This window comes from Tyto alba, unplaced genomic scaffold, assembly GCF_018691265.1.
Source record: "Tyto alba isolate M040663 unplaced genomic scaffold, T.alba_DEE_v4.0 Super-Scaffold_44, whole genome shotgun sequence".
Lineage (NCBI taxonomy): Eukaryota > Metazoa > Chordata > Aves > Strigiformes > Tytonidae > Tyto > Tyto alba.
The window spans coordinates 10,983,338-11,010,000 of record NW_024881320.1 but is presented as its reverse complement, the minus strand read 5'-3'; the positions used below and the strand labels follow the sequence as shown (position 1 = coordinate 11,010,000).

General features: G+C 53.8%; 2 protein-coding genes across 2 annotated transcripts in view; both read right to left on the bottom strand.

Annotated features, from left to right (window-relative positions):
- Nucleotides 1-1,404, bottom strand: part of SMARCB1 (SWI/SNF related, matrix associated, actin dependent regulator of chromatin, subfamily b, member 1) — a 12,663-nt gene extending 11,259 nt beyond the window's left edge. Inside the window, exon 1 of the mRNA XM_033001436.2 lies at nucleotides 1,210-1,404. Within this exon, the coding sequence (XP_032857327.2) occupies nucleotides 1,210-1,302 (93 nt within the window). The 5' untranslated portion in view covers nucleotides 1,303-1,404. The remainder of the gene's footprint in view (nucleotides 1-1,209) is intronic.
- An 85-nt stretch (nucleotides 1,405-1,489) lies between these two features.
- Nucleotides 1,490-20,721, bottom strand: MMP11 (matrix metallopeptidase 11). The gene is made up of 8 exons (XM_033001395.2): nucleotides 20,467-20,721; nucleotides 11,209-11,459; nucleotides 9,835-9,978; nucleotides 8,701-8,834; nucleotides 5,583-5,830; nucleotides 5,055-5,268; nucleotides 3,441-3,698; nucleotides 1,490-2,766 (listed from the first exon to the last, which is right to left on the bottom strand). Exons 1-8 carry the CDS (start codon nucleotides 20,581-20,583, stop codon nucleotides 2,633-2,635), a joined length of 1,500 nt encoding a protein of 499 aa, XP_032857286.2. The 5' UTR covers nucleotides 20,584-20,721; the 3' UTR covers nucleotides 1,490-2,632.
- Between the last annotated feature and the right edge of the window lie 5,942 nt (nucleotides 20,722-26,663).

Here is a 26,663-nt window from a genome sequence, read left to right as displayed (position 1 = left end):
AAATAAACCAGGTAATTGTCAGAGAGCTGGGTATAATTTTTACTGTGAACCTCTGTGCCATCTAGACATTGCCTGAATACAGCGAATGCCCAGAGTCTTTTATTTTGTTTTAAATCCTTTGAACATGTAAAATGTGATCGCAGCTCATAATCCTCCCCTCAAATTTACCAAACACCTGTAAAGCAGTTCTGTTCTTCCTGGCACAAGATTCTCACCAGTGCTGAAGGCCACAGCAGGACTTGCTGAACAACATAACTATTCTAGACTACAAAATCAAATTTTAGACTTGTAGTACACTGACAGGCTGCCACACAATAAGGTTTCTAGTCTTTGTTTGACAGGACTCATTTTGATCTCAACATCTGTTTTCAGGTAAATTGTAACTAAATCTGTTGTTCCACAGTGCTTATCAACAGACAGAAGTTAATGGCAGATAAAAAAGGCAACCCTTCTTCTCCTTCCATGTGTCTGGTATGGCAATCTCAAAGATTAGATGACTGCAGTTACAGTTCATTCAAACTACATTTCATATGAGAGCGTGAGGGGCCTTTAGCCCCTGCTCAACCTATACAGCTGGCAATTTAACTTATCCAATATTTCATTTTTTGTATCAGGGGGCTAAGATGGTTTTTTTTTCCTGTTTCCAACTGCAATCATTTCCCTGGTGCTGAAGCACCGACGCTTCTTGCTTCAATAATCTTCTTCGGGGAGGCGGAACAGACTCTCAGCACGAGAAGGCAGTGTCAGCACGTACACCGGGGTGCTACAGTGCTGCACACCGGCACTTGCTGGCACGACTCGTGCACAGGGCTGAAGGAGCGGCGCTGGCTGATCCCGGTGTTGTTACTGAGCACAAAGGCCTAGGTGTGGGCTCAGCTGGCTCGCAGCGCGTCAAAGGATCCGAAACTCTTACCAAACGGGCGACAAGAATTCATGAGGAGAGTCCCCGGGAGCGGGGCCTGAAGCTGCGATCAGGCGCGGATCCCACTTCTGCCTGCTCGTGCGCGTGCCCGAAGGCCGCCCTCGCTGGGAACAGTGGTCCCAGCGCGGCCGGGGCTCTGGGGCAGTGGGGCCTGGAAGGTCGGTGCTCCCCTCGGCCGAGACCCCGCTGCCCCCCCGCCGGAGCCGCCCCCAGCCCGCTCCCCACGCCCCGCCAGCTCCCCCGGCCCGGCCCGCCGCCCGTCCGCGCCCCAGTGCGCCGGGCCGCACCTCGGAGCCGATCATGTAGAACTCGCCGTCCTCCTCCAGCTGGAACTTGACGGGCTTCTGCCCGAAGGTCTTGCTCAGCGCCATCATCATCATCGCGGCGGCGGCGGCGGGCGGCGGGCGCGCCCGGTGTCCCGAAAGGCCGGCGGCGGCGGCGGGACCGACAACGGGCGGCGCCGCGGCCTGCTCTAGCCTGCGCTGTGCGCATGCGCCTGCCGCGCCGGGGGCGGGGCCCGCCTGAGGGCAGCCGTGAGCGGGCGGGAAGGAGCCGGGAGGGCGGTGCTTACAAAAGAGGCGGTTTATTGGCGCGGGGCGGCACATAAATACACAGACGGTAACCCCACGCGCGTTCGGTGCGGAGGAGGGGCTGGATGTGCTCTGCGGGCGTTTACAGCTGCGCTCGTGGGGGACCTCGGGGCTGTGGTACTGAGGGGGGAGGGGGGGCGGTGTCTCCAGCCGGTCACCTGGGGCAGGCAGCGACGAGGGGCACGGGTGGGTTGAAAGGTGAAAAGGGAAGAAACCGCGGCCCCTTTGGGTGGGTGAGTTGGTTGGTTGGTTGGTTTGTCTGTTTTGGCATAAGATTATGTAGTAACTAGGGGTGTGCAAAGAGCTGGGGTGGGGCTGTACGGTGCCAGCCCCCAGCCTGGTGTCCAGGCAGGACTGGGAATGGTGGTACAAGACCTGTCAGTGCAGTCGTGAGCAACCCAGGATGGGGAACCTAACTGGGTCCGAGCACAGGGAGCGACGGGGCAGTGTCCAGCACTGGCACCCAGCACCATGGAAGGAAGGGGGCCCCTTGTCTATGTACAAATCAGTATAAAATCCTAACGCATAATAGTGATACAACATAAAACCGGGTGTAGGGCTGTGGCAGGGTCCTGGCAGTCACCACTGCAGCCCTGGTGATGCGACCCTGGCAGCAGCCACACGTCTGCAGTCCTCCACAGGTACAGTCAGTGTCCTTCAAAGGCCCTGGCTAAGGCTGAGGAAGGTGGCTGCATGGAATCCTCCTCCCAGGCCAACGTCTGGAACAGCAAAGGGCTGCTGTTGTCAGCTATGTAAACATAGGAAATGCTGTCAGATCAGTTATGTATGATGGGGTCCAGGTTAATTAGGAGAGCATCATCCTGTTCCAGGCTGGCTTGATGGCTTTTGGGATGCTGTTGCTAGAAGAGCATGGCCACATTAAGCGTTTTGTGGCTGCTCTCGCCTGCTAAGAGCATAGCAGATGCTTTTACACTGATAGCAACTGAATCTGGGTCTGCTGGAACTGGAGAGGAGCAAACTTTGTTGCTTGTTGTGACAGACACCTGTTGTGTCAAATGGTGAGCCCAGAAGGAAGCCAGGAAGGGCAGAGAGAACCCCCTGTGTGACTGCTGGCGGCAAGGGTGGTGAAAGGGGAGTGTGGAGGACACAGGCATCCCCCTCATCTGAAGGTGTTGGAGGAAGGTGTACAGCTGAAGAAGTCCTGGCTGATCTGGCGTGGGTAGCCCTCCAGCACCTTCACCTGGACTGGGTCGAACTTCCAGTAATCTCGGCCTCTCAGGAAATAGGCAAATCCTGTGGGTGAGAGAGGAAGGGTGAGAAGAGACAGGGTTTGTGTGGCTCTGAGCTCTTCCCTGGCATTTTGTCTAGCTGATGCTCTGCAGCATGTGCAGTACCAACAGAGAGCCTGGATGAGGCAGGAGATGCTGCTAGATTGCTGCTAGATTCATTTCACTTGAGTCTGGGCTTGTGACTTACACTGTTCTTTGACACTGTTTTAGTTTTAATGGGAGATTAAACTGGATGGATTTTATTTTATATTCCTGATGGTTCAAAATATGTTGTACCCATGTAGTGACCTGGCCCTGAGAGGGCAGAGGATGTCTAGGACCTGAGCAGGGCCTATGACAGGGAGCTTGTGAAGACATCATCACTTTCTTTGTTGGGAGTGGCAACAGCTGGGTAGGACTGTGGCCATTTCTTGGTCAGAAGTTTGAATTCTCTCTATCAGACACTTAACCGTTGATTGTTAAAATTAACAGTGATAAAATTTCTCACTTTTATGGGAGAAGTCTCAGTTCCCTACCCACTGAAGTGTGCTGCCCCTGTCTCTACACTATATGGCATGTGCTGTGGCTGGGAAGTGTACACTATTACCAAATGTCTATATCTGCCCAGTTCTTCCTGCTGGGCAGTGGCATCAGCCTGAGCGCCCACCCTAGAGCAGGCCACGTCCCTGTTGCACTGACCAAACTCATCCTGAAAAGCCGCGTCAATCTCCTGAGGGACGCCGCGCCAGTCGGCCATGGTCCGGGGGTAGATGTTGTCCACCTGGCGAGTGTTCGGGTTGAAGCGCCAGTAGTCGCCTCCGCTGAAGATGTAGATCTTGTTCTTCTCAGCCCCCCACACCAGAGCTGCCTGCACAGGGGATGCAGGGAGGCCCAGCTCCACAATCGGGGTGGGACCAGACACCTGTCTCTCACCATCGTAAATCCAGTACTGAGAATCTGGTGAGGAGACAGAAAAAGGAGGCAAGGGGTCAGAAGCTCTTTGGTGTCTGATAAATTGTCAGTGAACTGTGCAACTGGTGCCTTGGCAAAGCTCCCAAGGAAAGCTGTGCTTGAGAGGCAAAAACTTCACCAGTGTCAAGGACACTGTCACCGATGGGTGCCCAAAGTACCGTCACTGCAAGAAGTTGACTTCCCATCGCGGTCCAACCTGGAGGGTATCAGCGGTGGGATGAGGAGCACCATTTTAGCAGCTGTCTTTTCTCTATTTGTGGAAGTTATAATAAAAGACTTGGCTGGAGGGACCAGTCTCTACCCTGCAAACTCAGTGCTTGGAGGGAGAACGTATGTGGGCATGCACAGGCATAAAGGGGCATGTGGCTGTAAGGGAGCAAGCTAAAGAAACCAGGAAGACTTTGCCAAGTTGAAATAAAGACTGGAAGCATATTTCCAGATTAAAATGGGAATCTCTGTAATTAGCCTACGGCGTGTAATACTTTCCCCTTATCTCATTTTAACTCATGGTAGGAGCATGCCAATTTTAGCACTGTAAGTCCTTGTGTGCAGGTCAGGTGCTAAGTAATCTGTTTATGCAGGAACACTGCCTGCTGAGCCGCGTGGTGTGCTTTCTGCTACTCGGTCTCATGGTGCTCAGACAGGGCGTGCACACCCAGGGCAGCTGGGTGCCTACGTCATTCTGCATCCCTGCTATTAAATTTATACTTGTAAAGAGCATTAAAGAAAACAGTGGAGCTGAAATGGGGTTTGTTGCTGGCCTTGAACTCCAGAGGTGGCCAAGAGGAGGCTTGCCCCTGCCGCGGGTGATTGGGTTTTAACCCCTGTGATGGCTGGAGGTTCCCTGGCTCTGCACACAGGCTCCCTGTAAGCTTGTTCAGTCTGGGGGTACTACAGAAGCTCTGCATCCAGGTCTCTGAGGAGCAGAGAAGATGCTGTCCATCCTCTGAGCCGGCCTTCAGGGGCACAGGCACAGGGGTTTCACAACCAGTGAAGCTGCCAGGGGCTCTCTTCTGGCACAGATGGGAGATGGAGCAAGTGTTTCCTTCCTCTTCCTCTGCCAGCAGCATTGCCAGGGCAGAGGTTCAGAGCAAATGTTTGCATTCCAGAGAAGAATGGGATATTGTGGCTGTGTCTAAACTAAAAGTGACTCCTCCTTTTCTCTTCCCCCCTCAATATCTGCTAAAAAGTTTCAACTGAACAGAGGAAACAAATAACAAGGATCACTGGATTGCTGAGGATGCCCAGAAGGTTTATCCTCCCAGGAACTTGTTGGGTCCTGAATACCCCTAAGTAAAGGAGTTGCATTTCCAAGCTGTCTGATCCCAGTCCAGCTCTTACCTTGGAAAAACCAGATATTGCCCAGAGGGTCCTCAAAGGTGGCATCGACAGAGCTGGGGATCCCCTGCCAGTGGCGGGAGGCCAGAGCTGGGTAGCCATCCTGCAGCTTTCCAGCTCGGAGCCGCCACACGTAGCGGGACTTGAAGAAGAACAGCTCCCCTCGGATGGTGGACGCGGCGTCGAAAGCTGTGTCGCAGGCATCAGGCTGCACAGACTGCCAAAGCATGGCTGATCAGGAGCTTGGACTGGTGGGAGCCCCCCTCGCCCAGGCTGGGTTCAACGGACGGCAAGTCCCTGTGTCCAGGCAACCGTCCTGCTTTCAGCCAGTTTTGGGTGGCACATGCTGCCCAGAGATCCCCTACCTGCACATCCCAGGCTGGCTGGGACCTCACGGGGTCTGGACCTGGGCTCAGCAGCACGAGTGGAAGCCACAGACACCAAACCATGTGTAAGCCTGCTGCTGGCCTCCTGGTGAGGCCAGTGCCAGCCATGGTGTTAGAGGAGGACACGGACAAGCTGCTCACTCACCTCCACGTTGGTGATCTCATTTGTTTCAAGGTCCGGCTGAGGCAGCTCTGCTGGCTGAGTTGGGGTTGGGTCAGGATCCAATTTGGGTTTCCCATAGAGGTACTGGATACCTTGCTTATCATCCTCACTCAGGCTTAGTGGGTAGCGGAAGATGTAGAAAGGAGACATAAGTGACTTGGAGACAGCCGTGTGCTGCAGGCCCAGGACGTGGCCAAACTCATGAGCAGCCACTTGCAGCAGGTCCGTGCCTGCAAAGGGAAGAGATGGGAGATGCTTTTACCTGCTTGTGTGTGACGGGCAAGCTGCACCTGCAGAGAGGACGCCTGCCTCCTGGGCTCCTGTCTACCACTTACCAGCCACTGACAGCGCTCTGAGCTATGTTGTAGGAGTCTAGCATGAGGAAAGAGAAATCTACCTCCACTACAGTGCTCGCAGGTTGTTGTTCCCAGACTTTTCCTGTGTAGCTCTACACTGTGTTTGTGTGGTTTTTTTAAGGGCTCGGGGCATAATTAAGGGATCCACTGGTTCAGGAGCACTGTGAGCAAATTCATACACTCAGGCATTAGCCTTGGCATGTTGGTAATTTCTAATTCTGTCGCCAAGGGCTCCTGCACCTCATCCGCTACCAGGAAGAAAAGGGTTTTCCATGCACTTCTGTAAAGGAAAAATTTCCACAGAGAAGGAAGTCTGGTGCACTGATGTAGGTGGCATGATGGTAAGGTTGGTTTCTGTCCACCCAGCCTTGCAGCAGTTGTTGGCTACAGCTGTAGCCTATCAGGTCCATTTAGTTCATATCCACTGTGGAAGATACCAGCATCGACGGGGGAATGCTCTGGGATTAAAATCTGGTAATGGCTGTTGTCACACAAACAGCAGAGGGAGCTCATTTATTGCTTGCATGTAGACTGTGTCAAGAAGGTGACATTTAGAAATAGATCCATAAAAACATTATCCAGTGTCAAGGCCTGGGCCTTCTTCATCAGACTCACCTAGATTTATGGGAGATCATGTTTTAGGAATACATGACCTTGGAGCATCTGGAAAAGGAGAGTGGGGAAAGTGGATTTCAGTATGCAAAAATGTGTCGTTTGGCAGGTGTTATTTAGGTTCCAACGGATCCTTTTTGAAGTTGATAGGTTTCAGGGAAAGCTGGAAGAGAGGCCTATTAAGCAGCAAAGCCTGCGAGCAGGGCTGTTTGTTGACAAGTCCCAGCGTATTCATTCACTTGCCTTCAGCCAGAAATCCTCCGAGCTGCAGCCCAAGTGATGAGAAAGGCAGGGACGTGAGTCAGCCAGCCTCGCTGCTCCCAGCAGGATTTCCCTGCTGGCCCCAGGGGAGCAGGTCACTTCTCAGCACCAGGACAGGACAGCGGGGATGCAGCTGGGAGCAATGCCTGCCTGGGAAGGGCAGAGGGGAAGGTGAGCCCCCGTCTTCCTCTGCTGGTCAGCTTTACGTTGAAGTGATGCATTTGCACAGCACTGACCCAATTAAATCAACACATCTAGGTCAGCTGAGAAAGTGGGATTTCTATGTCAGTGATTTATTACAAACTTTCAGACACTGCTGTTTAGCTTGGCAGGCTCCTCACTTGATGCTTTCCAGTGTTGGCAGATCAGCTGTGCTATTGTCGGATTCTCTGGGGAAGGTGAACAACAGCAGCATGCCTGAAGGAGCTGTGCTGGGGAGTACCACTGTGTCCCTCACAGCAGGTCCTCCACGTGGAGTCCTGCTCCCTGCACGGCTTCGGGTTGAGCCCACCTTAGGCACCCTCGTAATTCTGATCTCCCGTCTGTAAAATGAGGCTAAGGATTTCCCTGTCTCACTGACAGCTGAGTCAAGGATTTACCCATGTTTATATCGTAAAGCATATTAAATGGCAATTAGCTGCAAAGAGTTTTTACAACATTTATTTATGGAAGATGTAGGGGGAAAAAAAGGCTATGGAATAGGCTGGTTTCTGATGGGAACTGGCATCCATTTTCAGTTCCTGGTTTGCCTCCAACACTGTCTTTGTGGGAGAATGTAGGAAATTCTTCAACAACACAGGCAGTCCCAACAGAGGGTGAAAAACAGCAGAGCCCACCCTTCACTCAGGAGCAGAAATGCTTCTGAAGAAATGTATGGTGCTCTGTGGTTCTTGTTTTGGGTCAGCACAAGCAGGGTCGGAGACACAGCAGTTCTGTGCCCCATATAGAGAGTCAGGTTAGCGTACAACTGACAGTAATGTCGATTTTTGAGGACCCCATCTGAGCCCTGAACATCGATCGACATGGGCAAAACGTTTGGGAAACCCCAGAGAGGCAGGGGTTTAACTCGGGCTTTGTCATTGCTTCTTTGTCCCTGTAGATAAACTGGGAAGGAGGAGGAGGGGCTGACCTAGGTTAATTTTGGTGGGTCTTGCAGAAACTGATGCTTTGGGCACTGATCCAGATGGTCCCAGGCAGTACTGCAGTGTCTCATGAGATACTCTGACACCAGACCCTGAGTGCCCGAGCAGAGAGCTACCAGCTTGGATCTATTATTAGCAGAAAAAAAAAAAAAAAAAAAAGGAAAAAAAGAAAAAAAGAATCTTGACTTGATGTGGCGTTGTTTATGGTCAGAGTATTCCCAGGCCACATGGACAGAGCTGGAGCCTGGGTGGTTTCCCTTTATGGACTTGTTTGAGGGCAGATGGTGAACAGTGCGTGCAGACACGGGGGCTGAGGCTGTCCTTTGGAAGACAGCTGTGTCACCCGTTGTTTGAGCCTCAGTTTTCCTTCATCCTTTCCCTGCTTTATTTCTAATGGCTCCTGCCAATGCTGGGTGCCATTCCCAAGTGGCAGGGCATGTGGCTGGGCAGAGCTGCCATCTCTCTTGCTCCCCCCACACAGGGGGAGCCCACCAGGAAGCCACAGTCCTGGTGCTGTACACAAGCTTTGCTGTAGCTGAAAGAGAACAAGAAAAGTCCTGAATACTAACAGTAGGCTGGTAAATGGTGGGAGACAACAATGCACGCCACAAAAATGATTTTTGCCTCTCAGTTTTACAGGGTCCCTGTTCACACCACAACAGAATCATTTCCAAGCACACCGATAAGCATCCTGGAGCAGCCACAGCTCCCCTTGAAACAGTACCGTACCCAGGTTGTTCCCAATCGTCCAGGTCTCGTCGTAGTCAAAATGGACATCTCCCTCTCGGTGTGTTTTGGGGAAGAACGCATGTGCCAGGATCCCTCCGGGGCCATCAAAAGGCAAGTTGTCTCCATGCCAGTACCTGGAGGGAAGACACACTGCACCTCAGACAAATGGCCGTGTACCTCCAGTGAACAGCATCATACGGGCAAAGGTGGGGAGCCACTGTGAGGGACAGCAGCTCTCACTCCCATCCCAAGTTCATCCCACCAGTCCAGATCGATTGCCACAAACCCAGCTCACATCTCTGAGGAAGCAGAGCTCAGACACAGCAAGCCCTGGGGAGTTCATATGTTTTCTCAGGGTTATTTCTCTCCTCCCACTGTTCAGCTTCCAGCCCAAAGCTGAGCATGGAGCCTAAAGAATTAAAGAGATGACTGCTCAAGCCAAGATTAAGTTGATATACCTGAGTGGTGGGGGGATGCAGAGGGGCAGCCAACAGTGAACCCAGCAAAACCCTCAGGCCCTCAAGCCAAGCCCACTGTTGAATAATGAAGGAAACCCATGAGAGATGTGGCCACTTTAGGGAGCTGAGGGAGGCACAGGCAAATACACAGCATGCAAACTGCATCACTGCTTGGACGGTCTCCACCGCCTTTATTAGTTTTGTGCAAACACACAACAGAGGGAAATCTTTGCCCCCGTGTGTATTTTGCCAAAAGTGAATTTCAGGAGCCAAGATTCATTTAACCAAGAAACTATATTTGTCTTTGGGCAGACAGTTACGTTGTTCAGTCAAGGGACAGGATGGAGGACCTGAAGATGTAAAGTCAAAACAAACACTTAGGAAAACAGCCTGTGGGCAGAGAAACGTAAATGTACCAGGAAGATTAATGAATGATCAGTAACGGTACTGAGCACAGCCAGCACGGAGCAGCTGCATTTACACCAAGCAGCCCACAACTGACCAAAAAAAAAACAAAACAAAAAAAATCCCAGTGTCTGAAAGCAGAAATTTGAGTCTCCGTTTAAGTGCTTAAGTTGTGTGTGGGCAGCTCTCATCTCTGGTTAGAGGCTTGGGGTCTGGCGTGCAAGCTTGCTTCTCTGTCTGAGAGGAGGGTGCTGCTGCCCACCATGCTCACCTGGTGAAATCGATGACGATGTCAGCCCGACCCTCCTGCACCTCGGTGAAGGTCAGCGGGGTCACGTCGCTCCAGACTTTCAAAGCCTCCTCGATGGTCCTTCTCACTTTCGCTTTTACAAGTTGCCATGGGAACCTGATAATTCTGAAAGGTGACAGAGGCAGGATGAGGTGAGCACCAGCTACTATCCCGTGGACACTCCCGTGCTGTCATAAGGACACTAGCTGTGGGATCAACGTCACTAGGGCTGCCACTCTCTCTCAGCACCAGAATATCTCTAATCCATACAAGCACTGCTCCAGCACCCTCTTCCAAGCAACATGTGCAGCAGATAAATCCCATCAGCGTTGAAACCCTCTGGCTGGTGAGCCCAGAGGTGAGCTCTCTGGGGAGCTTTTCAGATCTGCATTTTTCTGAAGTGCTGCAACATTTCCCAGGTCTGTCCCCCACAAACCCACCCCCACAGAGTTGCCTGGGAGTGGTGTAATGTGATTTTTCCTCCTCAATCTCTGCATTTTTTACCCCTGGAAACCTGGGTTCAGTCAGAGCAGCTGCTGCCTCTTCTGCCTTCCTATAACATAAGCAGATTGTAAGGTCTGCCACAGAGGGAGCTTTCTTTCCCTTCCATTAACAGTGTTGGTGTGTGTTTGTCTCTGCTGTGTTTCTTTCTTCAACACTGTTGGCCAAAAAAAAAAAAAAAAGTAAGAAGCCTTTCTGTTATCTACAGCCCCCTAATGCTATGAGGAATTGTCTTCTGCATTTAAACACATGATGATTTACATGCTGTCAGGGTCCATATGAGTGTGCTCACCTCTCCACTCATGCTCCTGTGGGCATCTGGGGAGGCAGCACAACCCCCCTGCAAACCTAATGAGCAGATTCACAGTTGAGAATGTGTGGGGTGATTTGGGCAAAACTTTACAATGAAGTTGTGTTTATGGGAACATCAATAACAGCTGGATAAAAAGGTCTTTTTAAAATAAATTGTGAGGTGAGCCCACAGCGGGGCGGCTGTGGGGGCAAAGGTGCAGCGGGAGAGGGCTGGTGGTGGAGGCTTAGCTCAACACGTCAGGGGTTTGATGTAGGGAACTGAGCGTATGTGCATGGGGGTGTCGAGGGGTGATGCAATGGCCGTGCGGAATGTGTTTGGGCTGGGGTGAGTGGCAGCTGTGTTTATGAGAGCGTGTGCATGAGGGGATGTGGAAGTGCTGGGTACGACCCTGCTGGTGGTTCAGCATGTAGCTCCCTTCCCCCCAGCTGCCCTCCAGCTTCTATGACCACACCACAGCGTGCCGCACTCCAGAGAACATCAGACTGAGAGGTTTGGGGAGGGAGAAGCAAACCATCCTGACTCCCATTTTGGGCCTCTCTTACTTGTAGGTGAGATCAGTCTTGTCCCAACGTCCACCGGAGAGGACAAACCGCTTCTGCCGGTTCCGCCCGTTCTGGCCATCTGGCAACACCGGGAGGTCCGGCACGCCGCACCGGGGTGGGTTCCAGAGTGCCTCCTGCTCATCTGCACCCACGGGGAAGCCCTTGGCAGGCACACCAGTCCCCACAGCGTTCACCAAGGGAGACAGCCAAGGACTCTGCTCCTTCCAGGTGTGATGCTTTCGAGACACATCCTAAAAGGGAAAAGTAAAGCCATGACTTCGGCGTCTGGGAAGAGATGTCCTGATGCAGAGTGGCGAATGTCTGCCCACAGCAGTCCTGCAGTGGTGAGTTCCACCTCTGCCTGCGGCTGTTCCACCGCTGCTAGGGCACAAACTGCTCCCCACAAACATCCTCTGTTCCCTGGGCTCTGCAGCTCCAAGGGCAGGTCACACCTGGGAGGCACTGTGTCATGCCCTGGCACCTCCTCAGCACTGGGCTATTTTTGGTCTGCTTTTCCTTGGCAGCTGGCCGGCAGGAAATGTTTTTACAAGCTGTGGATGAGAACCAGACCCTTCAAGAATGAAGCAAATCAATAGGGAGTAAATTCTGCTCCTTTGCCCCACATCCTTTATTCCCTTCTGGCCCTGGGTAGAGCTGATATTAGTGGGAGAAAGCCTTTAGTCCCCAGCACACAGCTGTGCTCCCTGTTGTCGTTTCTGTGGTGTCCCCATGCTGTCTTGGCATGGTGAGCAGGCTCTCAGCATGGCTAGGAGACATCACAAGCTGAAGAGCAGGACACACGGATTTGAGGCTGACTTAACCTAGCCCATGGGGCAGAGAGCAGCAGTGACTGTCCCTGCAGCCCCTATAACCACCAGAGGACACTGATTCTGCAGGGGGAGGGACTGGACCATACTCCCTCGCCTCACCGCACCTGTGGCTCTGCCTGGGCATAAGATCACCTGGGCTCTCCCACACTTAGCTGGAAAAACAGGGTTCCTCTTGCCAACATTAATTAATGATAATTAGCTGACTTCCACTGGTTTCCCACCTGAGAGCAGGACAATGGGACCACCACGAAACATGACCCAAGTGTAATCCCCAACCTGCTGTGAGGCATGTGGAGTAAGAGATGCTTGGTCCCTGTGTCACCATGCTGCACAAGCCAGAGCTCCAAACGCAGATGTTTTGCCTGATTCCATTGAGGCAATTTTAAAGGTGTTTGAGCAGCAGGAGGAGCTGAGATGCAAGTGACACATCTTTACTTGGACAGGCAGGGTCTGCCCCATAGGGCTCCAGAGTGAGGACCTAGTGTTTAGGGGTTCCCTTCCTTCCCCTGCAAAAAGCTGCCTTCTTCCAAGCCAGCTCTCCTGGATGCCCTGCCGGGACACAAAGGTCAGGATGGCATGATGCCAGAGCTGTCATGATGCCGTGTAATCCGCGTGCTGCCGCTGCTCTGTTCCCTACAATGAGCCCATTCATGCGGGCTGGAATGAAGTGTGAAGCCCTTGGCATTAATTCCGCCACTGAGCTCCCAGCTCTGCAGTGGCCCCGTGCCTCTGAGCGATGCACAGATGGACAAAGGAGCCAGGGAGGTCACACAGGGTGCAGTTTAGGTGTCCAGCTTTTCACATGTCTGTCACCACTCCAGCCTGCTGGCTTGTCCTCCCCAGCCAGCCAGACATGCTTGGTGGCCTGGCACCTGCCAGCCCTTGCCTTAGGAACCATCAACCCAAACCCAGTGTCCCAGTGCACTTTCACACACCATGGGAACCTCACCATCAACATGTGCAAAGAGAGAAAGTCATTTTACATCCCAAACAGCAAAGCCTACCCAAGCCATCAGCCATGGCACTGAGAATCCATCCAGTGCTTTAGTAGGAGGGAATACGAGCTGGCTGGTCCCAGAGGAGGCTGCACTGGGCTGCTCTTGGTGAACGCTGGAGCCCGGCCAGGTCAGAGGTACCTGTGTCTCTGAGAGGAGCTCTCTAAGAGCCACCTGGCACCCTGCCTGGGCTGGCAGCTAGTGCCTGTGAAGGACAGCTGTCAGGAGGAGCTGATAAAGTTCTTGTCCTGGCCAGCATCTTGCTCCCAGCCCTGATGAGACCCTCTGCCAAGCACATAATGGCAGTTGTGTCATGGCTCGGCTCCTTCCTCCTGGGTGCACTCAAGAGCACCCTCTGCCACCAGAGGCAGGTCCTACCGTCCAAGGACATGAGGTGATGAGTATGTCTCATTTCCCAGGACTAGGAGGTGCAGGACAGCCGCTCCAAGGCACATGGAAGTGAAGATGGACCCTGGGAAGAGCCCTCACTGTGGAACTGGGAGCACTGGGAAACCCTCAGGTGAGCAAGCTGAGACTGCCCCACATGGGCTTACTCCTATTTTTTTGTCTTGGCTATCCTAAGCACATCCCCCTGGTCGCCCCAGAAGGCCAGTTGTTGCCTTACTGGCTGGGGGCACTGGCATAAACTGGAGATTATCACTCTCCCCTGAGCAGGAGGAACTGCCTTTTTCCTTCTTGCCCTAAGGGATCCTATGTTGAGAGGCAGACCAGATGTAGATTTTCTCTCTTCTCTTTGGTTAGCTAAAGGCCTCTGGCATGAATCCCAGCTTCCAGCCATCCAAACCCCACCTTACCTTAAGCAGGACCAGCCTGCCTGCCCTCTGCCCAGACCTGGCCCTGAGAAGGGACACAGGGTGGTCCTGCGAACAGCTCTGGGTGGAGGCAGGAGGCAAGACCTGCCCTACTGCCCTGTTAGCTCGCTGTGCCCCTAGACAAACAGTGAGTCTCCCTGTCGTCACTGCACCAACATTAGCACCATGGCAGGAAAGGGCTGGAAAATGCCACTGCAGGCGCAGCCGGCAAGGGGAAATGTGACGGGTAGAAACCACTTGCCAAACAATGCTCAGGAGACACATCAGGCTGGAGATTTTGGTCTCCTTGGCTTGACACGCCTTGCTACAGGCACTTCCCAAGGCTTAGATAACATGTCCTCTTGCTTAAGGTTGCATCCTTCCCACCCAGCACTGACGCCACATCTCTTGGGGAGATCCTGCTTTGTTTTCCTGAGCTGTATGCTTAGGGGTTTGCTTAGGGCTATGCTGCTGCTGCAGCTAGTACAGACCTGTGAGGGGAGGATGAGGAGGGCACTGGCTGCTGGGTAACTATCAGGGCATCCCCACTCTGCCCATCCCACCACCAGAGGGGAAAGGATTACTAAAAACAAAAGCAAAGGAAGATCCCTGCAACCAGGGCAGGTGTTCAGACCAGCTGAGTGCAGAGCTGGATCTGTGCCTCCGGCTAAGTGTGAGCAGCCACTTGCACTGCCCTTCCCAGTATAACCTGCAGTCAGGAGTGGCTGCTGTGCATGGGGATGGACAGTTTTCAGCCAAGGGCTTTGCAATAGGGACTGAGCAACAAAATGTCTGCACAACACAAGCGCAGAGGGGCTGCCAGGCCTGAAACCAAGGGTCAAGAGCAGAGAGGAAAGCTATACAACACAGGGCTGTGCTGCAGGCTGGTCACAGCTCCTCACAAAGAAGGTGCCGCTTCCTGCAGCATTGTGACTGAAAGGCTGTGAGGGAACAGGAGGGAAAGGACAAATCCCACGGGAGAGCAGAAACCACAGCTGAGGTACAGACTGCCCACTCAATTCCTCGTAGCTTTATCAGCCCTCAAGTGCTGCGACACAACAGCCATCACTTCTGGGTCCGCTGGGGCCAGATGAACACCAGCCAAGCTTCCCAGGAAGTGTCCCAGCCATCCCAAGGAGCCAGGAGCATCTTTAACCTTATTGTGTTGGGCAGTACTCGCCCTCCAGAGCTTCCCAGGAAGAGAAGCAGCCAGAGCAGCAGTTACAGTTGAGTATCAGCAACTGTGTACAAATAACCTCAAGAGTGAGGCCAGTGCCCGGTACTGACAAGCCCAGTGCTCTCCTTTGCCTGGGTCCATACTCTGCTGCCTGTCCTGAACTTAAACTTGTCTCCTCTGTTGTGTAACTAATTACTTGGGCTCCTTCCTGCTTCTGCAGCACGGACATGAAAGGAGACCCCTGTCCCCATCAGATGGGAGTGACTGGACAAGTTACAACGCAAATCCCATCAGTCTTGGATACTTCCCCTGTCACTGGGGGCTGTTTCCTCTTCTGTTAGGGGATGAGTTTATGGATTTTCTCCCCACCTCTCGGTCTCTCCGCTGCTGCTTTTCCATTTCTCACTGCTTTCTCCTTCTGTTACTTCAGAGTATTTGTCAAGGCCCTGGTGTTTGCAGCCCCTTTGGCCAGTAGCATTATCCTCTCCCACCTATAAGCCTACACCTTGGAGCACTCCTGCCCCTAGTTGAACATGTGGGGAAGGAGAGCAGAGATGCCTTCTCCTGCAGTTCTCATGTAAGACAGTTCTCTCACCCCATTTCTGCCTGCTGACAGGTGGCTGTGCCCCCAGGGGCTCTGCACCCCCTTACCAGGCTGCAGCAATGTTCCTGCCCGAGATCAGCACCATCGTCCTGATGCACGGAGTACCATGGCTGGCTTTTTGGCCTGCCTGCCTCTCAGCCCAGCATGGATTTGCAGGGCTTGGATTTGAAAGTACACCTACAGCTGATGGTTAGTGGTAAAACTGGAGCTAGCTCCACTCTAGTCAGGTTGTGTCCCAGGAGCAGACTGGCCTTGGAAGGTGCTAATGATGCAGCTGAAATATCATGGCAGAAACAGATTATGTTTGTGGTCTGGTCAGACCCTGAACTAAGTGTGCTCCTGATCAAGGCACTGTTAGTGAAAATAATGGAAGCTTGGCAGAAACAGTGCCAGATTTATTGATCCAACCTCCCCCAGAACAAGGCAGAGTCTCCCAATGCCTCTAACTACAAATTCTTTGCTTAGACAAAATACTTCTGCTACAGGACTGGCTCCTTTGTGCTGGGCTGCAGCCCGGTGCCGCTGCAGACTGAGCCGGAGAGAACACAAAGGCTGAGCCCAGAGTTTGGCCAAACGGGAGGTGCTGCAATGCCTGGCCATGCACACACAGTTGGAGGTTCCTCTCCACTCACTTCCCATACTCTGTGACACCATCAAGCACTACCTCCTGGGGCCTGACAGTTTATTTCCGGATTATTTGGTGGTAGTTGTTGTTGGCAACAAAAAAAGGAAAATGTTTGTTTTTCCTAAGCAACATGGAACATGAAGCATTATGGACTGCAAATGTTTATGCCCACAGACAGAATGAGAAGACCCAGGCTCTGAAGTAACAAGAGAAAGCAAATGAATAAACACTGCAAGACTATTTTTATTATCAGACACTTTAATTACATGACAGTTTGTGAGTCTAGTCCATCAACAACACCAAAACCAAGCTGCTGGTGTCACCCAAGCAACAGTTTGCCAGAAACAGGAGTACTTACAAAGCAAACAAGCCCCAGGATGACAGGATAGCAAAAAGTTTCAAGAGCCTTAATCTGATGACCTAGAAATCCCCTTGAAACCAAGAAACCGCTCTAGGACGCGGCACACTTCAGGCAGAGGAGGAAGGGCGTTGAGATGTTTTGTTCCTTGTGCAATTACATCCAAGCTAAGGTGAGCAATGAGCTATCAGTGCCCAGCCCAAGGACAACAGGCAGGACATCTCCCACTGGGTACAGCCACATGGCACAGTGCAGCCCTCTCCAGACCTATGGGGGGATGTTCTACCCTCAGGGAGCGTGTGTTGCTCAGATGTTCAGGCTGGGATCTTCAAACTCACAAGGCAAGCACTGTCCCCCTGCCCAATCTCCTGGAGATGTCGTGGGGGGTGTTTCCCCCTCCACTAATCTTCACAGATCCACTTTTGTGAGATGGTGATGTCTCTCTCCTGCCCAAATCCTACTAAGAGGAGGAGGAGGTCTGGTTACCTGTCTGTCTTTGTGGGTCTCATCTGCACCAAGATCCCAGTGAACCTCTAAAAACATGTCTGTGGCCCTCAATGAACCACCCGAAGTGCTCTGCTTTTCATTTTGCTGGATAGCTCTGTGCAGATTTAGCAGTGTGTCCATTCATGTTACAGGCTGAGCCATCCCCTATGTAAGAATATCCAGGAACCCTTTCATTTACCTGTCTGGGTATTTTGGAGTATTAGGGAAGAGCTGACAGCATCTCTGGTGTGAAAAGTCTCTGTGAGACAATTTTTCCATGGAAGGTTCTTTTTCAACAAGACCTACGCAGCGTAGCCCTCCTCTGCTGAGCCCCCCAAGTTACGGTGCCAGGGCAGGATATACACGGGGAAAGGAAGTAAAGTGCAGTGTGAGCTGGAGTGGGGGATCCTCCCCGAAGTGCTTCTCTCCTGCTTGCTCTCTGCTCCCTCCCTGTTCCACTTTGCCAGCTGCGCACCCCAAATCTTGCCACACTGCAGGGTGTGCATGTGTGTTGCATGTGAGAGCACAAACACAACAAACCCGCTGGAGAATAACTGCTTACATGTGTCTTGAGTCTCTCCCAGAGCAGAGGACAAATATGCCTAAAATTACCCCAACGCTCACTGCAGTGTTTAAACAGCCAAACCAAAGAGTTGCAAATCAAACCCTTCCCGCCAGAGCTGCCTGAGCCCTGAGCGAGGCAGACAGCCTCCCCGGCTCCTGGGCTGTGGGGAAGGCAGCACCGTGCTCCCAGCGGGGAACCTGCTGGGCTCAGGGCGAGAGCTGCAGGATAGGGCTCCCGAGGGATTACGCTGGCAGCTGGGAGGGTGCCCACCACTTCTCCACTGAGAGAGACTTTCCCAGCAAATGGACTGACTTTGATTTCCCAGGGGAGCCGAAAGCAATGCAGGAATTCAGTGTCTGCGCGTGCACTGCCCCGAGGACTGCAGATCTTTTGTTCTCAAGTTTTACAGTGGACACCAGACACGGCCTGTATTCGGCTCTCAGTTTTCTCTCTCTTTCTTTAGGTGTTAATGTAAAAGTGAAGGAAATCTACAGGGTTTGCTACAAAGAACACAGGTCCTTCTGCAACTTGCCGTGTGTAGCCTGGCTTTAAAATGAATCTTAGCCCTTCATTCCTTCCACCCTGTTACTGCTGTTGTGACTTGTTATTGGACCACTGAATAGCCCCGGTGCAGGATCCTGCTGCACCTCGGGCAGTCCTTGACCACCTCGTCTACTAGCACAGCTCGAGGAAGTCACTGTTGTCTGTCTTATAGGAGTGTGAGTCCCTTTTCCCAGCTCAGCCTCTCAGCTCCTTTCTCATTCATCACCCAACAGCAAAAGGTGCCCAGACAGGAAATTAGCTGCTGTTAGACATAGCGAAACATCTCTTTGTGCAGAGAGACTCAAAGCAGCCAGAGAAGTGAACATGTGAAGGCACGGCAGAGCTCTCCAGTAAGAGAGGGTAGAGAAGGGCTGAGGCCAGAAACACACACACAGACCACCGTCAGCCCAGCAACCCCACTTCAGCTGTTATGTGCTGACATGTGTACCCCAGCCCGGAGAGGAATGGGGTGCGCTGCTGTTGACTTACATCATACATGAGAACAACCACCGTGATGCTGCCTTTACCTCAGAGGCAACAGAATAACTCTCAGAAGCCCTGACACCAAATAAAGAACCCAAACGGGTGGCTTTTGGGGATGAGAGAACTGCTATTTGAAAGGATGGGAAATCATCTGTCCATCTCCAACCCCAGACCAATGCAGCCACTGTCTCTGCAAAGTTTGAGTGAAATACATTGGTCTGACACCCCAAAGCTCCACATGGCTGGTCAAACACACGAGCACAAGGTGTCTCTCAACAAAACCTCCTGTAAGAGCATCACCTGGAGTTACTCCAGCCAAGAGGAAAGTGTTAGCAGTCATGATGCAGTGCATTAGCCTGGGATGAGGAAGAAACCGTTTCTGGGCAGCAGACTGCCAACTGGGGTGATGTTCTTCAGGAGTGTGGTGGTGGATTAGATGGACCAGGAGCCTGAGCAGACCTGGACCCTTGCATTAACTCTGTGCTCTTCAGCAGTTTGGTGTATTCCCCCCACTCATGGGGTACTGGCCAAGGCAGATGGGCCCCGTCAACCTCTGCAGCCAGTCAGCAGCTGCAAGCACTGGCAAAAGGAGATGAACAGTGCACGTTGCAGCTGGACTGGACCCAACTTCAGACGGTGTGAAAGCCAGGCTGGCTCTCCCTTCCTCAGGGATCCTGCACAGGTCCTTGCTAGCAGCAAGACCAGGACCAGAGGCTGTGCAGGTCCCTCCAGGAGCAGCAGCTTCACAGCTCACACACGGCAGAGCACGAGGCAGCCTCCAGCCTAGCCAGCGTCCCCACAGGAGCCAAGTGTCTCCAGCTTTATGCAGGTGGAGCTCTGTTCTCCCAGCCCACTACTTGCTGCGTTCAGATGGGGATGAAATCCGCAGAGCGGTGTCATAACTGGGGTGCAGTGCCACCACCCAAGTGCTTGGCCTCACCTTCCTCAGAGGCAGAGTGGAGCCAAGCACATTGACATTTCATTTGGAATAATACAGGCACTTTGGGGGCCAGGGCTGCTCTGTGCCAAGTCCCAGCCCACAGCATATTTAGCAGCCAAGTAAGAAAGTGCTCAGATGACAGAGCTGATAATAAAACCATCGACAGAACCTGAACTAATCCCCTTGGGCTGCTACCGGGCATTCGCTCTGTCATTATTTTATGGCACACTAGCGATGCACATGTATATAATAACCCAATTACGCACGCACACATTCCCAGCACAACGAGCTCTCTGTCTCCTCCCGCAGCCCTCTGCCCCGGCCCGGCGGTCCCAGCCCAGGTGCTGGGCTCCGCCTGGCCCTGCTGCTCCCCTCCTGCCCGTGCCTTTGATTCATCCCCTTCGTCTCGTCTCCCCGTAACACTTCTCAGAATTGCCGGCACAGCGGGCGGGGGGGTGTTATTAGCAGGCAGCTGCCTTTAAAGGAAGGAGGGATCCCGTGTCCTCTCGTAAACCCTCCCGGCCCCGGTCCTTGTTTTTCCCCCCTGCTCGCTCCGCAGAGGGGAACACGCCGGTGAAAACTCCCCCAACGTGCCAGGAGGAGCCCGGGGAGCGGCGGTGCCCGGGCGGGGGGCACGGACGGGGCACGGCCGGGGAAGGGGGCAGCGGGCAGCCGTTCCCTGGCCGAGGACGCCGGCATCCCGGGGGTGGCTCGTCCCGCTCCGCCGAGGGTCTGCCGGGGAGATGCTCCCCCTCGGGGCTGCACCGGGGCGAGGGACGGCTGGGATTCGAAGCACCGGGGGCGGGGGGAGGGGGAAGGCACCGGATGGTCCCGACTCACCGGCTTGTGGCGGCGGGCGGGCGCGGCGGGCGCGCAGTGCAGCAGAGCGGCGGCCAGCAACGCGGCGGCGGGCAGCGGCGGCCGGGCCATCGCGGCCGGCGGAGCGGCTTCAGACATGGGGCGGAGATGGGGAGGGGGGGGAGTCCCCGCTGAGTCTTTTATCCCCCCCCCGTGGCCGCCTGCCCTCCTCTCCGCGCCTCCTCCCGCTCCTGCCTTTTGTTCTTCCCGAGCCGCGGCTGTACGGGCCGGGGGGACACGGCCCGGCGGCATCGCGGGAGGGGGGTCCCGCCCCGCTCCGCCTCCGCTCCAGCCCGCCCCGCTCCCCCCCCCCCCCCCCTCCGCCGCTCTTGCCCGGCCCCGGCCCCTGTGCAACCGTGTGTGTCCCCCCCCACCCCCGGAGCAGGCTGTGGAGGTCCCTGGAGCCGCGCACTGCTCCCCAGGGCAGGTAACTCTGCCTCGCCGACGGGTTTTTGCATCTGCAGGCGAGGAAGCAGCGGCTGGAGTTACCTACGGCCGGTGTCAGTGCTTCCAGTCCTGCGACTGGTTTCCGTCTGGATTGGGATGGCTTTAAACGGGTCAGTTTAAAGGTGTCTTTCCCCTCTCCTGCCTAAGGGTGCCAGAATCCTCTTACACCTCTCAGTGCCCGCCGAGACCTGTTGGTCCTCACTAATCTCTGGGTTTAGTGCACAAAATGTGTCTGCACCCTGCTTTGCCTGTGCAGGGCTCTGCTGAAGCCATCTGTGTGCGCCTCGCCCTTCACGTGGCATTTGCAAGAAGGCTTTCCCTGTGCAGGATGCTGAGGGAGGGGAAGGAAGGGAGCAGCCCCCCATTTTGGAGATGCCAAAGCCTCCATCTGCTCAGCCACCTGGAGATGGAGGCAGTAATGCACAGATCTGGTTTCTTCGTTCCTGTTCCTATGGGAGAAGCCCTGGACTGTGTCAGCATCCCCTCAGTAGACCAAGTTTAGCTGCAAATTATTTCAAGAAATGTATGCAAATAAGAAAACTTTGATCTCCAGCTGCCTGGGCTAGTGTGCAGGCAGTGGGTATGGCTTCCTGACATCCCGGGCTGTATTACTGTTTTATTTGTCTGTGATCAGTTGTTCATGTTTTGTTTTATGGGAACCATACTGAGGATGTAAATACTGGGTACGGTAAGCAGATGCAAGAAGAAAGAGCCTGGTCATGGCCGTGCTTGGAAGGTGCTGCTGCGCTTAGCTAGCGGGCTGTTAGCGAGATGTCCCAGCACCAGGGCAGTGTGCTTGGCGTATCCCCGAGGCCTTGCTTGTAAGAAGGGAAAGGGAAGGAGGGAAAAAGCAAAAGGGAAGAAGCAAAGAGCTGGTGTTCACGGGGATCAGACTTTACACTGTGGAATTTACCCTTCTCCTGCTATTCTGGCTGTGCCCTGGAAATGCAGAGCAGATCCTACTTTCTTGCCTTGCTCTGAGCCAGACAGCTGGGACCCAGCAAGAAAAGCTTTCCTGCCTTTGTTTCTCTTTTCTTTAGTGTCTTTTCTTTGAATGCTGGTGTCTCTGGGAGCTCGGTGTCTTCCAGCCCATGGCAGTGCAGCCTGTTGGTGCCCTGGGGAAGCGGGGAGAGGCGTGGGAGCAGCCTGTGAGGCAGCAACAGGCAGTTTGGCTCTTCTTAATAAAGGGAGATTTTTGAAGGGGGTGTTCTGGGAAACAGGGACCTTGCAGAGATGGGATCGCGTGTGAGAACTGCTGGGTCCTGCCAAGGCACTTAACACAAAAGAAAGTGCATGGTGTGTTTGGGATTACAAATATTTCCCAGCCAAACAAGTAGATGTTTAGCAGGAGGAAAATGGCCTATTGAGTGGGTTGGGGGCTTGTGTGCCTACCTTCTGCAGAGTCCTATGTGCAGCCTGCAGAAGTCCTTTTTGCTAGTGCTCCTGTGCTGGGAGCTCTCTCAGCCACTGTCTGTCCATGCAGCCCTCATCCCTACCTCAGTCTGCAGCAAGCTGAACGTACAGAGGCTGGTGGCAGAGGAGCGCAGGGCTCCCACCCCAGCCCTGGAGCACTGACAGCCTGACACCCCTCAGTGCAGGCGCTGTCTGCTTGCTTTCATGCAGCTCCTTCCAGGCTGGAGCCAAATTTGGGGTTTGGGGATCTCACGATGGCTGCAGGAACTCAGTGGAAGCCTTCGTGATCAGGAGGTCCCTCTGGTTACTGATGTTGCTGATACAGCATCCCCACGTGTGCCTCTTCTTGCTTGGCATCTGCCTCAATGCCTTCCAGCCCTAGCAAGCGGCAGAGCTGTCATGGCTTTTCCAAGTTCTTCTGGCCACAAGCGTTAGCTCTCCTTCCACTCCCCGGGGCGGGGGAAGAGGCCTCTGATGAGAGTTAAGGGGAAAGGGGGGGAAGTGAGAGAGAAACTGAATTTAAATGGATTAAGCCTGTCTGTCCAAAGTCCTTTGTTTCCTGCCACCTCCCTGGTGTGATTTTCACAGCTGTATTCTGTGTGGCTGGGGACCTGGTTTTGGGTTCCCTACAAAGTCAGCATGGAGCTTTACACCTCTTGGGTATTTCCCTGAGCAGCTGGAAGAGAGTCCATGAGCCAAATCCCCAGGACAGAGAAATCCCTTTGATTTCTCTCTTCTAATGTCTTTCCTCTTCTCTCTGTAGGTGATGGCCTCATGAATCGATGTCTCCAGCATCACTGCTCAGTGGGTGACAAACGGGGACGCATCCCCAGCAGGCAAGTCTCCTTTCTCAGCCTCTTGCTTTTGGATTCCTGTTTTCTTTGGCCCTGGCACCTTGTTTTCTCCTGGGCAGCCAAAGTGGGTGTTTGTACAGGTGCTGGTAGGTGCAAACAAGACTGGGGTCATGCACAGTGAACTGCCCTTGTAAACACCAGGGATCAGTAGTATTTCTTGAACAGGCCCAGTTCTCCTCCTCAGCTGGCAGCCCAAAGCATGAGCATGGGGAGGGGGCAAGAGGAAGACATGGAGTTAGGGCAAATTTGGCCTTTGGGCCTGGACTCACAAGTGGAAAGGTAAAGTAGTAGGTAAAGCAATATGTAAAAATGTCTGCTGGTCAGCAAAATGCTCTGCTTCAAAGCTCTTTTAGCTTTTTAAAATCTTTTAAATGAAAATGGCTGGAGTTATGCAGGCTGTCCTGGATCCAAACAATGCACCTTAAAAATTAAAAAATAAAATGTTTTGATTTTACAGACTTCAGCTTAACTAGGCCAGTGCAACAGTCTCACTATGAATTTCCAGAAAGTTTTGCTTGATCCACTGCCACTTAGTTTGCATTTATTTGGGTTTGCCTTCAAAAAAACCCCTTCCTTGGCCTTAACTCTGGGTTGAACCCGGTGGTGCAGAGTCTGACAAGGTTGGGATCTGCCTGGTGTACTGCCCTTCTCAATCCAAGGGGCACACGGGGAGCAGAGCCCCTGGGCCGGGTGTGTGGCTCCCTGCAGGGCTGCTGGCCAGGCACCGCTGCCTTCTCCAACCTAGGAAGGAGTGAGCTGGTGGTGGGACTGTCCTGCCCCTCAACTTGCAGAGGCGCACCGCATCTGTGCAGGGGTCCCGTCCAGGAGCGGGTGCCTGGGGGAGCAGCTAAGGCAGCCACAGCCCGGCCCCCGAGTAGCTTGCACTGCTGGGTCGTGGAGCTCTTCCTCCCCCTTCTCCCCCTGCAGCCCTGGTGCAGCTGCAGCCAGCCCTGGGATTCAGCCCCCAAGAAGCAACTCCCTGCTGGGCCGTGGTCTCAGCGGGGTAGGAGCAGGCTGCAGCCCTGGGAGAGGTACACCACAGTGTTTGTTGTCTAATCATCTCCTGCCCCTGTGCCAGGAGCCGAGCGCACACAAACAGTGCCGGGCTCCAGTGAGAAGCGCTGCCTGCGAGATAAGCCAGGCAAGGAAAACACATCCATCTTCGTGTCTCTTGGCCTGAGACGAAGTTTCATCTGCTGGCATTTTCCTGGCATAGGCTCAGGGCACACCACAATTCACCTGAGGAGCCAGACGCCGGGGAGCCAGCTCCCATTCCTGGCGAGAGGTGTCAGCCCTGACTGGTGCAGAGTGCGATGGCTGCGAGGAGCTGGCAGTTGAGGCCCTGCTGGTTCTTGGGGAAGGGTGCTGACCCCGGGCTGAGCCCCTGCGGCAGCCTGCGCCCAGCTGCACGTGCTCATCCCCTGAGCAAAAGGGTGAGACTCCCTTCCCAGATTCCCTGTGCCCGGCTGTGCACCCAGCACCCTGCAGAGCCCAGGTTAAGAGCTTCCAGCCCACAGCCTGGACAGAGCAGAAATGACTGGGAGATACTGAGCCGAGCAGAGACTCAACTCCAGCCTGCGGCTGCTCAGTGTCTGGTAAGGAGGCTGCTAGTGCCGTCTTGCAGTGCTCTCGACCTGCCAGCTCTCCGCAAATGAAATGTCCTGGTGAAACGCCCCCCACCCTTGGCTCCCTCTGATCCCCTTCGAAGCTGAGCTGAGACTGGAATGTCTCCTGGGATGTGATTCCCTCTAGCCTAAGGGGGACTGCATTAATAAAATCCAGTGTGAGCAGTGGAGGCAGTGGGGGAGGAGGCAGGCAGGGCTGGTGAGATGAGACTTTTATGAACAAGTCACAGGTCTGTTGGAAAGGTCCCGTCCTGTCCTTTCTCCCTCCCTCTGTCCCCAGAGCCGAGCTGTGGAATTCAGGGTGTGGGTTGAGGCTTTTCTTCACACACGTTTCTGCTAAGAGCAGCCAAGCCCCTCACCTCCCTCCCTCTCCCCTCTCCTCAGCAAACACTGCTGAACTCACCTCCCTGGAACAGGCACCACTCCCCCAGCCCCTCTTGGCACATCCTTGCTGCCGCCGGGACCCTCCTGCCCCTCTACATTGCTCTGGCATCATCCCACGGCGTGCTTTTCCCGTGATGAGTGGAAGGTGTCCATCCCCGGGATGTGCAGGCCAGCGTGGCAAGCCAGGGCCAGCAGTAGTAAGGAGATGGTGCTCCCCGCATCTCGGTAGGACTGGGGGGCAGCTGTGCTCATGGTGGGGACACAGGTGGGCTGGCTGGTGCTGGGTGAGCAGAATTAGGCATACAGAGGTGTCTGCCCAGCACCAGGGCAGTGCTGTGGGCTCTGACTGACTGAAGCCACATGAGAGCAGTAAGGATGTGACCCAGGAGGGAAGAATGACAGGAGAGTAAGCAAACTCAGTGCAGAGGAGATAAGCAGGAAGAGAGATCACGGAGGGGTGGGTTTTGGTTGGTATGAGTGCTCTCTTGGCTCCCATGGGGATGCAAAGTGGTTCTCACAACTGTTAGTTTATGCAGCAGTGATGCAGTGCCCTGCAATTCGGAGCTCATGCTACCCTAGATGCTGTGGGGTAGGACACATCTGTCACCCGCGCTGCATTGCCACTAACAAATGTCACTGCAATAAACTGGCTGCCAGACTGTAGCAGAGCTCAGGTCCCAAGATGTTTTTCCACTTTCTCTGGGACAGCAATTGCTGAACTCTGAGACTGTATTATCCCAAACTCAGTGTGGAAGCCTCAGATCCAGGGAAGCACCCACAGACCACACTGAAGACTCCAAGGAACAGTCTAAAAGGAGCACCACAAGAGCTTGCATGAGGCTGGGAGTGAATCCAGCACGGCATACACAGTGCCCAGCCTTTGCAGAGAGCTGCGGTGTTTGTTCAGACCACTGATTTTGCAAAGGGCAGGCTGTTCCTACAGAAGGGGATGTTCCTATGCAGGAGCCCATGGATAGTCTGCATTGAGCTCAGCACTCTATGGTGGAGGCTGCAGCTGAAAGAAGAGCATTTCAGCAGAAATCATGACAAATCGGTGTGCATGACTGGGCTTCCTTGTGTTTTTGCAAAGGTTATTAACCTTCCATGTGAAGAGGAGGCACCATTGGCCTCTTGTACAGAAGAAAGAGAAGATGGGCTCCAGTATTTGGTTTCCAGCTGAGAAGAGGTGTTGGAAGGTGATGGCTGGACAGCCTCAGTAGAGAAGGGAGAACAATGTGGTGATTAAAACTGATGAGATGTTTTGGAGAGCTGAGACAAAGGACCCCAAACCACAGGTGGCTGAGAACTGTTTGTGTAGAGGCTGCAGAGTCACACAAAGTCTCTCCGGCTGCTGTACAGGCTGTGTCTTTGCTTAGGAAGGGGGAGATGGGCACAGGTAGCTACTGTAATATTCTAGTTCAAAGCAGTAGCTGTTCATGGGTTGGTGCTAACAGCC